The sequence below is a fragment of the Opisthocomus hoazin genome, chromosome 1 (genome assembly GCF_030867145.1).
Source record: "Opisthocomus hoazin isolate bOpiHoa1 chromosome 1, bOpiHoa1.hap1, whole genome shotgun sequence".
In the NCBI taxonomy this organism is placed as follows: domain Eukaryota; kingdom Metazoa; phylum Chordata; class Aves; order Opisthocomiformes; family Opisthocomidae; genus Opisthocomus; species Opisthocomus hoazin.
This window is the reverse complement of record NC_134414.1, coordinates 28,293,105-28,306,943: the sequence shown is the minus strand read 5'-3', so window position 1 is coordinate 28,306,943 and position 13,839 is coordinate 28,293,105. Positions and strand designations below refer to the sequence as shown.

The 13,839-nt window shown below is 37.8% G+C and overlaps 1 protein-coding gene across 5 annotated transcripts in view; it reads right to left on the bottom strand.

Annotated features, from left to right (window-relative positions):
- FRY (FRY microtubule binding protein) overlaps nt 1-13,839 on the bottom strand; it is a 257,840-nt gene that overhangs the window by 60,497 nt on the left and 183,504 nt on the right. For all 5 annotated transcript variants that reach the window (XM_075420163.1, XM_075420181.1, XM_075420190.1 and 2 more), the window contains 7 exons: nt 12,951-13,050; nt 12,451-12,622; nt 10,467-10,723; nt 8,360-8,506; nt 4,198-4,366; nt 3,350-3,440; nt 589-671 (listed from right to left, as the gene is read on the bottom strand). In XM_075420163.1, the coding sequence (XP_075276278.1) occupies nt 589-671; nt 3,350-3,440; nt 4,198-4,366; nt 8,360-8,506; nt 10,467-10,723; nt 12,451-12,622; nt 12,951-13,050 (1,019 nt within the window). The remainder of the gene's footprint in view (nt 1-588; nt 672-3,349; nt 3,441-4,197; nt 4,367-8,359; nt 8,507-10,466; nt 10,724-12,450; nt 12,623-12,950; nt 13,051-13,839) is intronic.

The window sequence follows — 13,839 nt, the reverse complement described above, 5'->3', positions numbered from 1 at the left end:
TGATGGAAATATCTTGGCTTTCTTTGGAATCTCTGCTCAGCATCAAGTGTCCACTTATAGTCCGCTCAGCAGAAATACATAAAGAACAACAAGCATGCTCAGGAGCCCTATCTCACTCTCCCCTCTTGGCACAGGTCCACAGTGCAGCCAGAAATTGGCTGCAGACAGCAGAGAAAAGCTAAAGAGGAGATAAGGACTCAGTTTTGGAAACTTCTGAATTTCTTCTCCATGCTTATATAACAGCACTTGATTTTGAGGGCACAATTCAGAGCACTCACTGTAATACTCTTGGAAGTCTTTTGCCTTGCCATGTACAACAGGTTCAAGGTGTTACTGTCTGGAGGATTCTCTGCTACTGCTGTCTGTGAACGTCTCTAGCCTTTAAATAGGATTGATTGATTGAGCCCAGGTTAAACAAGGGAAATTAATTAAATGAGGTATGAAGGTAAAATAAGGACACTTCCTGTATGGTGATGCTACATTACTATTCATACAGAACTTAAACAGAGAACCTCCACCAGTCATAAGAATGTTTTCCTCTCCCACCAAAACACCAGAAATTTCATCAAATTGAATAATAGAACTTACTTTTGTCATCATCATAAGATCCTCCAGAGCTATTACTGTACCTTGATTCTAGTCGGGTATGTGCTCTGATTACATTACTGAACCTTCAAATACAAGAAAAATCTTCATTAAAAACACAGACTGACATTAAATATCTGGACTATATGCTTACTCTACAAAAAAAGCATTTCCTTATGCACGCACTTTTATACAGGAGTAGACAGCAATGCGAACATTAATGCTGTTTCTTTCCACAAAAAAAGCAGTGTGCTCCTGTGTCACAAGCTTTTACAATTTAGCAGAGGGAAAATTCTGTTGCTGCAAATGTATGATTTTCTTGAAGCAAGAAACTGTGCTAAAGCTCAGCTGAGATATAAACTGTTCACAGCTAGTATTTTTTCACAGGTAAAATTCTGGCGACCTGCTGCAACAGTAACTGCCTGAATAGTCTAAAGTCAAGCCCGCACATGTATCAAGCAGCAAAAGCTGCAGCAGATGACCCTTCAAGTGGAAAACCCAGCAACTACTAGAGCAGATCTAGCAGAGGAATTAAGGGATGTAAGAGCCAGAACAAACTGTTCACAGCTGTCCTCAAATTTGCCACAGATCCACAATAAGCTAATTTATACTGGTGATCTCCTTTGGCTTTCTCCACCTCCTTGTGCTGTCAGTGTAATCAGGCCTGAAGTGGAGTGAGAGGAATCATGCAGGAGACTCACACACTAGTGAGGATGTAAAACCATCATCATTTCTGCAAAGCTAGGAAATTAATTACAAATAACCATGTTAAAACAACTATATCAAACAAAACCAGGCTGAAGATTCTCTTTGCAACACTCAATTAAATTTCATACTAATGTGCATACATCTTATTGCAGGGTATTTAATAATACATTGACACATTATGCTGCTTCCAAAGCATGCCTGTCTCATAAGAGCACAATAAATTCATTGTGAAGGTGACAGAAAGGCATCATGAGCCATCTTAATTCTGCCATTTTCTGTCTTTCCAGTATCTGTTTCTCATATATTTTAGTAACTTCCTTTAATAAATGTGTACAAACTGACAATCACTGACATATTTAACTGGCATACTTAAAAAGATAAAAAAGATAAAAGAACAATAAAGTCAAGGAAAAAAAATGAAGAAATATGCAGAGATTAATTCTATTCTGTACGAAACAAACTGAGAATACAGGTCATAGAAATGACTTGAATGCAGGACATTTTACATCATATTGTGTCAACACAATAACATAGATATCTTCTGATCAGCTTCATATTATTAAAAAAATTCACAGATTTATGAGAATGGTTTGCTTACAATCTATTCTCTACTACTTTCTGTAAATAGTATTTTTAATATGTCTTGACATGAGGTCAATATTAATGGACAGTCTAAGACTGGCACATCGAAGTGTACATGCACTTACAGCTTCTAATGTCTTTGGTAATGTAAATGCCAGCAATGAATTCAGGCAAATTACTTTACACTTTTTTATGAGGAATCTTCCACTAGGAATCAGAATACCAAGAACAGAACTTTGTGATCTTCCTTTCATTTTTATTATACAGCCTTTGGCAGATTTGAATGCCAAAACTGTTTTTGGAATCACATTTCAAATTTATACAGTTAGATTTAAAGTATAGCAGGAGATGAAATTTGCTCAACTTCTCTGCAAATCAACTAAACAAAAATCTAACTTAAAACTATATAGCCATAAACATTTACACAAAGAATAAAAAAAAACTAATCCAGAGGAAAAATGGTTTTATCTTCCTTTTAAGTATACTTTTAGTGCATATGCTGAAAACCACAATTTTGAGTCAAATCCTCTCTACTATCAGTTTGAAACTTACTTAGTACTGAGTGCTGTTTTTTACTTACATTCAAATCAGCAGATAGATATAACTAACCTGACAAAATGCTACTCATATTTATAACATGTAGAAGTGAAGTGACTCAAAAATATTCTGAAGTACAGAAAAGTTTGCTCACATAATTGTCTCTGTACCTCTAAGCCTGAAACTGTGGAAGGTGGGTTGGACTGCTGAAGTGATACTAGCAACTACCAGGAACAACAGACTAATGTGGTATTAATACACTTACTAATTAATGCTATTAGAAATCATTCAAAGTTCTCTTAAAAAATAAGATGATTTCATTAAGAGAAGAAATCTATATCTGTTTTTGCTCACAGATCTGATGGCCCTTAAGCTTTGCATTTGTTCATTCATCATTTGTCAGTATGTACCATAAGTAGTAGAAGACTAAAGTGCATGTATGATTTCTAAGCAAAATATTTTACATAGCTTTCCTCGCTAAGATATTTTGTCTGGACAAAGGATGTGTCCTTGCAATCATGGATACAAACCTGCATACTAAACTTTACTCGCTGTCCATGACATCAAAAGGTGTGATCAAACTTGATTTTTAATAGAGATATTAACACTCCCAATTTTCTTTCTCCTTTGCGGTTAATTCCTACAAACCCACAATCTACTTAGCACAATTTGTTCAATGTAGGTTTAACAGATGTTCCTCTGCAATGTATTATTAAGCAACAGTAGGAACAAGAATCATGTGAGTAGGATTGTTTGTTTTACTTTTACATACACTCATTTTAACACGGTCTTACTGGGATAATGCCACTTCGGATCAGTGTAAGCATCAGAGTTTCTCACAAAGCAATGCAGAACTTTGCCCGACACCTCATCCAACACTTCATCCTTAGCCTAGGAAAATGCACAGATTTTGGAGGAAAGAAAACAAACCACAAACCTTTCATCAGTCTCTTTCACCATCTTGTTCTCCTCTACATCAGGAAAACTGTCTTGGCCAGCTACAACAGTGTTACTGCTAGAGGTGGTTCCTGTATATGAATGAAAGAAGAACACCCCTTACATGCAGCAGACAGTATTTGCAAAGCAATAAAATCCCGTAACTTAAATTACTCTAGTAGCCACAGTCAAAGTGATCATCCTGCAAGTACATGTGCATGTGAATGAATGCTGTCACCTCTACAAAACAGGACCCGCTTGCATGCTGAATGGTGTAAAATTTACATGCTTTGAGGGGTAGATTAACATAATTATGCTCTTCCACTCCTTGAACTCTGCTTATTTTCAAGTGACATAACCTACTGTTTTTCAAGAATTTGGCAAAACATAGGCAAGGTTGAATTTGGGGTGACTGTCTCTTTCCTACCTTTGACAACTGCAGCTTACAAATAGCTTCTTGCTTTTGAAAACAGAATTGCCACACAGTTGAGGCTCTCTGTTTTCAGCAGACTCTATTGCTTTAGTATACCTGCTGCAATCACAGCATCGGTGATGACTTCTTGTTCTGAGAAACTAGCAGTAGAAGAACCACCTCATAAGGGTCCTGAACAGCACCAAACATTGGCAATATCCTATTAAAATAGTTGCAATAATTAAGCATATGTTTACAAAGCATATACAATACTAGGAATCAAAACCAACTGTAATTTAGCTGTGCAACACAGCCCTGAAACTTGCGCTTTTTATATACACAAATCTGAATGGGTGCAAAACTAACATTGTTGTTTCAAAGAGATGAAGACTGGAAAAAGCAGAAGAGTGTAACTGAAAAGTGTATTTAGGTCATACCAGAAGCTGCAGCTGAGGCTTTGTTACTGGCAGCAAAACGGTAAAATGGAGGATTATCGCAGTGCTGGACTATTGGGTTCACTGGGTCGGTTTGCTGCAGCTCAAAAAGCAGCTCCTCCATTGTCTGAATAGTGTTATTGCGACATAGATATATTGCAACCTTTTTTATCTAGAGAAGAAAATAACAGTTATTAAACTCTGTCCAAAGTGAACTTCCAAAGAAATCAATACACATTACACTGCAGTACTGAAAAGATCCAGGATTCAAGGTGTTACTCCTGGACAGACACCCCAACCACACAACTGCACCCATCTTGTTCATACAGAAATACAGCTGCTCACTTTGATATCAAGATCATTTCCCCAGCAGCGTGAATCTGTGATCTGATTACCCCAAAGTTTTTGCTTACCATCCATATATGAGCTGTTTAGATATGTAACGATATAACATACACAGACACACCCCCCACCTAATCCTATTATTTAAGAGTATCAGCATTAACTCTGAATCACACTCAGGGATTTATAGGTTGAGTATGTTATTTCCGTTGAACATGAATCTTACTATCTTGCATGGAGCAGAGTTCTCATCTAGAAAGCTAGACCCACCCAAAACTTCATGCCTACATTTCCAGATATGGTTGATGTGAAAGAGATAGGTGTAGCCACAAAGAATAAACCAGGCTCTGAGTAGTTACTTATATCTGTAATCAGTGATAGCACATGGGAGAAAGGCAGAGCAATTATGCTTACAGACTTCATGCATCCCAACTTGAAAAATCTGTCTGAGAGAGTATAATTTATAGAAATTCTGGGAAAAAAATCTTTCATCTTATTTAACAAGACCTCAAACCTTATGGTATGCACAGCAGCAGTGAGGACCCTTGAGATACTGAGATCAAACTAGACTGAATTCTTGAGAAAAAAACCCAATGGTTATTAAAAGCAGAGAGTTTCTCTGGCTCAAAAACATTGTGATTCATAAACTGCTGGAGCTGGGAGACCGTGTGGGGAAGCATCCCTCTGTGCTTGCCTTCTTGTTTTTAAAGAAGCGTAAACAGATGCTTATAGCAGAGCTAATGCATACAGTGGAATGAACTGCCTGTTGGCCTCACTAAGTATTGCTGTTCTGATACTATTAAATGCTTCCATTAAAATCACTTCCTGACTGCTTCTGTTTCCCTTTTTTTCCTCTCCTTTTCTTTTTCTAAAGTAGAGAAAATGCACGTATTCAAGGTCTCTTTTAGTCTACTGTGCTAACAATTTTCCAGGGATTTTGCAGATACAAATCCACCTCTCTTCCGAGGCTCATAGTGCCACTTCCAGCTTCTTTGACCCCAGGAGGGGTCACATCCCCTACTCTAAAAGTCTTTATTGAAGAGGTTTCTGAACTGTAGATTTTCTAAGAAATCTTTTGGTACATATGTGAAAGAAAGGAGAGCTGAGCAATTTGCACTGGGACACTGGGAAAAAAATGCTTAAAGGAAACATAAGAGACAAAGCAATGAATTTAGCTGCTTAAAAAAAATATATTAAAAAATGTAAGTCAGGCATGCTTTTGGCTTGGACCCACATGGGCAGAACAGATGGCTAAAGGCATGAAGCAGCTGGTGACTGCCTTGGGGCCCAGAGGCCTCCAAAAGGAGACGTGTAAACTGGCAATCTTGCAACTGCATGGTCTTTTGAGCCCAGGTGATCTGGAACAGTGCTGATCATCTGTCTGAATTATCTTTACTTGCCAATGTGTATGTGTTATCTACATGATAATGGAAGATACATGTTTATGGTATCAGCAGTCTTGTGTAGTTAGCAGAGTTAGGTATGATTTCTTATCTGTAAACTCCAGGGCATTACCAAAACACTGAGCAGATGTGTGTGATAAGCCCTGTGAGTTTTCCTACTCCAGACAAAGCTACCAGTGAAGGGGTGACTCATAAGCACAGTCAGGCTTGGCTTTCTACAGAAGTTGAAAACTTTTTCAGATTTTGCAAAATCCAGGAATCGAACTTCTAACTCAACACTAGAAAACACAAACTAACAGGGTGGCAGAAAACACAGGGACCTTGTCAGCTGATGCCACTGAGGAAGACCTGATTGTCTTGTAACAGCTGCTGGAAGCCCGGGAGGAAGAGCAGAGAAGTCCCACAGGCAAAGCAGGAGATGCTGAGCCGATTAAGCTGGAGATGCCAAAAAAGACTGCTCTCTTTGTGGAGTAAGAAGACTGTATTGTCCTGGAGGAGGACAGAACTGTGTGAGCCAAGGCTTTGAGGCAAGAAGGTTTGGAATGAATTCGAAGAGAGAAGGAGAAGTGCTATGGACAGTAAGAGGGTTTGAGGTTGGCTGCTCAGAGCTGTGGGATGGTAACAGTTTTGGAAAAAGAATGTGCTGAAAACTCTGCGTTGGCAAGTATCTTCGTGGGGCAGTAGATGAGGTATGTGAGCTGCTCCTGGGCAAGAAGCGACAGGCTTGTTAGGCATTTCCAATCAGGCTAGAGATTAGGGGTGAGAATATATACTCAGCACAGGACTGTTCCTTCCTTTTACAAAACTGCCCCTATTCCTTTTTTAAGCTGTCAGAAATACAGCCGTCCTTATTTTATCTCTTCTCTCGCTGATTTCCACTTGTTCTCTGCCAACATACTTCCTCCCCATGGAGGCCACCTTTGGGCCTGATCCGAAGTCTGTCACAGATTGTAGGATCAGTCAGGTTGGAAAGGACCTGGGAGGTTTCTCATCTAACCTTGTGCTCAAAGCATTGTCAACACAGAATGGAGAGCCTCTGTCACTGCGTCATAGCTGATGGAAAGATCTTCATTATCCTCAAGATATTTGGGAGCAACCCCTTTGTATTCTCATATAAACCTTGAGCTTGTTCTTACAGCAAGTCCACTTTCAAATCTTTCCTCTTTTGATTAGCTAGGCAACACTAACTTGGCATATATATGCACTGATTTGATAATATACAACAGTAAACCCTACAAATAAAAGGAAACCAACAGCATGTCTATAGTACAATAACAACATCTTCAAAATTTTAATGTTCTTATATATTTCTTTCACTGTATTATGCTTAGTAGTCATCACAAACAGTTTAAGCAAAATGTAAAAAAGTATGTTTGTGAGGCTTTTTAGATATGTTTAACCCCATTAATATTAATTTCAAATTTATTTCATGGAAATCAATACAAAGAGACTAAACAATAAAACAGCATATTGTAATTGTGCCGGAAAAATTACTAAATTTAGATTGTTTCACCCAGCAACTGAGTAATAAGGAACATGGGAATGGGACTAGCTTGCTTTTCTCAGACAGCCCTGATTTTATTTTAACTTGAATAATAACAATAACCAGCACAGTTTGTCTTGCACACTGCAGGAACAGTTACATAATTCATGACAGCCATGCAAAGGCAAAAGTTGATATGGTAAAGAGCTTATAAAGGTTAGCTATCTTGTGTCCCTTGAGATGTCCCACAGCAAGCCTTAGTCTGCTAAAGCAGAAGAGAATGTAGCACTTTCTTAAAACTACATGCTTTTCTGAAGGAACACCTAAACCTTTACAACGAACAAACCAATACGATGATAGCATGTTATGTCCCATTCACAATATAACATCCATTGTTTAAAGGACTTTCAAAATTTAACTGATAGCTTTGTAAACTAACTGATTACTGAGAAAAATTATAAGCATTCAGTATTTCTACTTCTCTTCATTTTCCATACAAGTTATTTAACCTCTGAACAGTCATTTTGTCTTTTTAATGAAATTTTAAATCTATATATAAAATCACAGATTTTTGTGCAATTCTGACAAAAAAATGTTTCTAATATTTTTTTCTCATTCATTCTGGCAATTTACGGCTAGTTCCTGTCACTGGCCCCTTACACAGACATGCAAAGTTGCTCTTTGCTTGAAAGCAGTCCACCTCTTGCTTGAAATGAGGTGTGCTCCACTGGTGGAGACTGAGATTCTCATCACTCTATTCCTTTCTTGACTTTCAGTTTCTTGGCTCATTTATTCCTATGATTTCATTTTGCACAGTCTGCTAGGGAATACGTTGGTACTTCTTATTTTTGAAACAGAAATTCATTTGCTACAGGTAATCACTGTTTTCTTCATGAAAACCTGTGCAATTCACAGTAATTAAAGTGCAAACACTTACATAAGGTAAAAGGATGGTATCACTGCTAACACCACACAAACTAATGAGAAACTGCAGTGTTATCCTAAGGTTGTTACTCCATTTTTCATTGTTGGCCAAAGCATTCCAGACATTTTCCATCTCTGGTCCGGGAATTTCATCTCCATACTGCAAATGATCACAGACATACATTTCTTGGAATACGCATACCTCCACAAAATAAGGCATTCTCTTTTAGATCATTTTCTCATGCAAAATTAACAGTAAAATGCTGTAACTAGTGACAAAACAGTATTTTCAAAAGCCACCTGACAGACTTCAGAGCATAAAGTATATTTAAAAGTATTTAGGTTCAGATCCACAGAAGGACTTCAAGCACAAAAAAGTCATTCAGGAATGTAAACTCAAAAGGTGATCCTAAAATCAAGCCATTTATTGGGTTTCATCTTTACAGCTGTTCAAGCAACTGAAGTTCTGTTTCTGATTGTCCATAACTAAGTGCTTCAGCCTTCATAGTACTGAGCAATTCGAGACCTCTCTCCTCAGTAAATCCTAGCAGAATGAAGCATTAGACAGACATGGTTATAGGAATGACTTCCTTTGGTCCACTCATTTAAATGGTTAGTGCATGCATCCAGGAGGCGAGAGTCTAGAATTGAAGATGTTCTGCTTCTGTTTCCTATGTAAAATCTTTGGCTCCCACTTTGAGAAGACTGTTTTAACCACTGCACACACTGACATTCTGCTAGGAGAGGAGTGGCAATCTCCAGGTCATGCTATTCAACTGAAAATGATTTCAATACACATTAGCTACATCTACACTGTCACTGGCATCTGAATCTACTGTCATCTACATTGGCACTTCCAGGTGCCAGTCCCTTTATCACACATAGAGGCACAAGGCTAGGTCAATCAATGTGGTTTGAAGAAAACATACTTGTTCACTCTAGAACAAAAACCGTGTGTGGTTTTGTAAGCAACTTGTTCCAAAGACTGCTGCTGGTAGGCAGTAAAGGTAAGAGTGCATCGCATCTGTTTTCAACCCGTATAATTCCTCTAACAATATCTTACAGACTCCGTAATATCAGATAATTCACGAGGCAATATCATGCCCTGGATACACAACAAGTTTCAGAAAAACATGCTGGTGGGCTGAAGCACAGCCCCAGTATTACTTCAGACTTGCTCATATGACAAAATACACACAAAAAAATAATAATTATATTATTATTATTATTATTATTATTATTATTATTGCCTCAACATGAGGCAAGATCCAGAATCAGCTGTTATGTAGCAGGGATACAGACATTCTGTTGGAGAGAGGATTAACCCCGAGCAGGACAGGAAATGTGAACTGCTCTGTCCCATATGACACAGGTGTCGGGAATTACTTCTGGGAGTTATGTATTTAGCAGTTTAGACATATGTACTGAATCTGGCAAAAGCAGTGCCAGAGCAGGTACGGCACACTAGCACAGCAGCCTGCAACTCGGGAAAGAGAAGGAAAGGATGGATTCCTGGTACCCTTTCCACCAGATGCTTAGGTATTTTATATTAAAAAGTAAATGGAAGAAAGGAATCCCTGGTCCTTTATCAGGACTTGGGATGTAAAATACCTCCCCTTTTACAAAAGAATGCTTTAACTAGCACCTTAGAAAATTACACTGTTTTCTTCCTTTTCACTCTCTGAAAGAATATTGAAGTGCTTCCTAGAAAGTACAAGAGCTTCAGTAGGACAAATTCCAGGTGCTCATTCTCACCCCCAAATAAACTTTCATCTGCTGCCTTAGACCTATTAACCCAGGAGGTGATATAGGAGGGAACCGAACTTAGTTCCTCTATAAGTAATCCTTAATGCCCTCACTATTAAGTTTTTTTTTTTGTTTTTTTTGGTTTTTTTAAAAGGGTAACACACTGTTCTTTGAAAGAGAACAGTGTTAGCACTGTGCTCAAAAGTGAAGGGATTTCTTCAAAAAGAAGAGTCGGATTAGCACAGGCTGTTCCAGCGCAAAATTTCTGGTATCAAAGGGAAGACACCTAACTATCTTTTCCTAATGAAACAGAAGTTTGAATATTTCAGAAAGTGTTTTACAGGTTGTTTTTCTTGTCTGCTTTGCTTTTTTACCTTGGCTGTCATGTACATGAGATTATTAAGAACCAGTGAGGTGGCCTCAGGAGAGCCCCAGCCGTTGCCTTTTAGGCCACCTGTGACTGTTATTTCCCCATCCTTGTCCTTCAGTTCATCTTCTGGAGTGGTAGGGCTTGAACCAGGGAGGAGCAGTCTGTTGTCTACAAGTTCAATATTATGAAGCCATGGTAGCAGATAGGTAAGCATGATCTGTCTTCCATTTGGATGTGTTGTTGGAAATCGCTGGCTTATCTCTAAAACAGTAAGAGTTGAAAAGGACAACATGTTAGTTTATGAAGGAAACCTTAAATACACAGTTTAAATCAGATTTCTGACATGTGTTAGACCACCTGACAGTTTTTATCTTGCAAACTACAAGCATAAAAAAGCATGTACTTGAGCTTCTTGAAGAGAAACATTAATTTAATATTCAATAATAGCAAGCAACTGGTTGGGTTTTCTGTCTAGAATAACTAACATAGTCTGGGCTTAGAAACAGAAAGTCACCCCTTGTTACTGTGCCATGTTATGTATTACAGGAAATGGATGTCAGTAAAGAGGAAAAAGAATAACTCAAGTTACTGGCTGTTATTCTAGAATTTCAAGACCTTTTGAGAATTACGATAAACAAACAAAAGTGTTCTGCAGAATTACAAGTGCCCCATCAGCCTCCACATTTCCAAGCTATAGTTTAAATCTTAAGGCACTCAGTACACTGAGTTTACAAAACCACCTTGCATATATTAGAAGTGTTACTTCCTGTGGGGAGGCCTACAAAATTCACAGTCGGCTGCCAGTCCAGGAGTGCTGTATACAGCACTTCATACAGTTCATAAAAAAAGAACTGGCACTGTAAGGGAAAGGGATCTGGAAAATCTGGGATAAGAAATACAGTGACAGGCTTACTGCCAAGGTGAACTACAACAGCTCTCTACCAGAATTATTCCATAAAATCAGTACAGTTAACATTCCCTTTCTTTCCTCACTGCTTGGTTTTTAAAATTCTGCAAGACATACACTGTTCTCTCTTCTTATGACTCTAGATGCATAGAAAGGGGCTCTGATTTGGACAGTGTATCTGAGTTCTTTTGAACAACATAGCCACTACAGCAGCCTGAATAGATGGTAGCAGTAATAACGAACAACATTTGCTTTTTTTAAGATAAATGAGCCATCAGAATTTCCCTAGACCAGTTATTTATAATCCATGATATCTTGGGCACTAAGAAATGGATGATGTATTATTCATTTACCCCTCCTCCAGCCCCTACAGACGGAGTAAAAGCAACAGAAACTGTTTTTAAGAGCTAGTAAGAATTCCCACGACTACAGACATTGCATTCTGCTATTTAAAATCTAGAGCAACACATTAGATGGATTAAAACAGGCAGAGGTCTCAAAATGTAATTGTTCCCAGGAATGGTCTCAGAGAGGGAATATTCTGAATGGTGCTCCTGCAGGTCTGATTCTTTAACATTTTTCTCAGTAAGCCTGATATAGTTCTGAAAAAATTAAAATGATACTAATGACTTCCAGATGTGGCAAATAACAGAAGGTAGAGATCACTCATTCAGAGTGATTTCAATCATTGGTAAAACTGGACACATGCAATCAATCTTCCCAAAGTTAGCCATGTTTATATAAAATGAAGAATTCTATCCTTGCAAATATCATCTAAGCAAATGTATATATAAGAAGAATCACTACACTTAACACAAGAACTCAACTATAGCAGAGCCTGCCAATGTCCTTTAACTTCTTCAGGGCTCTCGTAATTTCAAAGTTACCCTAAGATAGCACAAGTGGCACAGAATCCTCAACCGAGGTTTTAAAATAGCTGTTCTGTACTTTTTGTAAGTACCTCCAGGAAATATATTTTAAATTTATAAACAGAATTGCTGTTCACAGGTGGAAACGTCTTAGCACTCTACCATTTATACAAAAATGTAAAGTAGATTACATGTCAAATAGATATAGGTACCTGAAAAAAGTGGAAGGGTAAGTTCAGGATACATCCTTGCTAGTTCATATGAAAGAAGCGCAAGTGAGACACTGTAAAGAGGTGGTAATGGACCATGTGTACCATACAAGATACTGCCCGGTCTTTGCTCAGCTACCTTTTTTGAATAAACAAAAAGCTTTGATTCAAGGATCTATGAAAGAGAAAAAAAAAATGTAATGAGACAATAAAAATTCATTAGTTCAGGAAATGTCAGCATTACAAGTTTACATACCAGAGAACAATCTATATGCTTCGGAGTATACTCTCCAAATTTGAAAGACATCATAACTGATATTTTTCCATTAATTTTCATATAAATATTCCCATAAATGTTTATAGCAAAGACAAAACTAATTGTTTATTTTAAAAACAAAACTAAAAAGGGAATAAACAGTACTTTATAAGACGGTCACAAAAAAACCCAAAGATAGGAGGACACATGCATTCGGTTGTTTTAAAAAAAAGCAGCTGATACGTGCCTGCATAAGTTGCATGGAAATTTCATAAATCTCTCTGTTGGTGTCAGACGCCTTGAACAGCACCAAGTTTAAAAGCGTCACTATATCAAAAGGATAGTTCCTAGAAGAATAAACAGCACGTTTTTGTGAATGTTGGTGAGGAATGCAGATTATATTCACTCTGATCTACTCTGTAATATGGTCTAAAGAGAACATCATCTTTCTTTACTCTATCATCAGAATATGGGAAAGGGAGCTCTTATGAATACATGCTGCTTGATCAAAGGGCCATCTGGTGAATGGGAAGAAAGAAGGGATTATTTATAATTACCTTAGACTAATGCTTAGGAATGCACTGAGTTACCCGGAGTGAGAAATGCAATACCTGTGTCTATAACTGTCAATTCATTTTAGTTTGTAACACAAACGGTTCACAGAACAGTCCAAACCCCTGAGAGAAGATGGGTAGCACAAAAAATTCCAGGGATAAAGTATTTCTTAAGTCAAGCTGCAACTAAAACAGTTCCTTTGGAAAAAAGACACTATCTCTGACATGAACATTCCCAGATGTTAGCCAGCTCTCTCAAAATTATTTTCAAAGAGTGAACACGAAGAACTGCTTCAAAAAGTCCACTATCTATAAAGTCAACATTAAATGTAAGGGTAAACATATTAAGGTGTTAATGAGAATATTGCTAGAAAAGCAATTCCCATGTCACATTATTTGCATTTTCACTAAGTCTCTGCTTTCTCATGATGATTTGTAAATGCATCTGATTCAATTGTGAACCATCAATTTTTCATCCTAGATATGAGCTACTGGGCCTCTGGATGGCTGCAGAATGTCTATTTGGACAATGTAGTAATAAAAAACACGGCAAATACATGTGTGGCACGGGACATTCGTGGT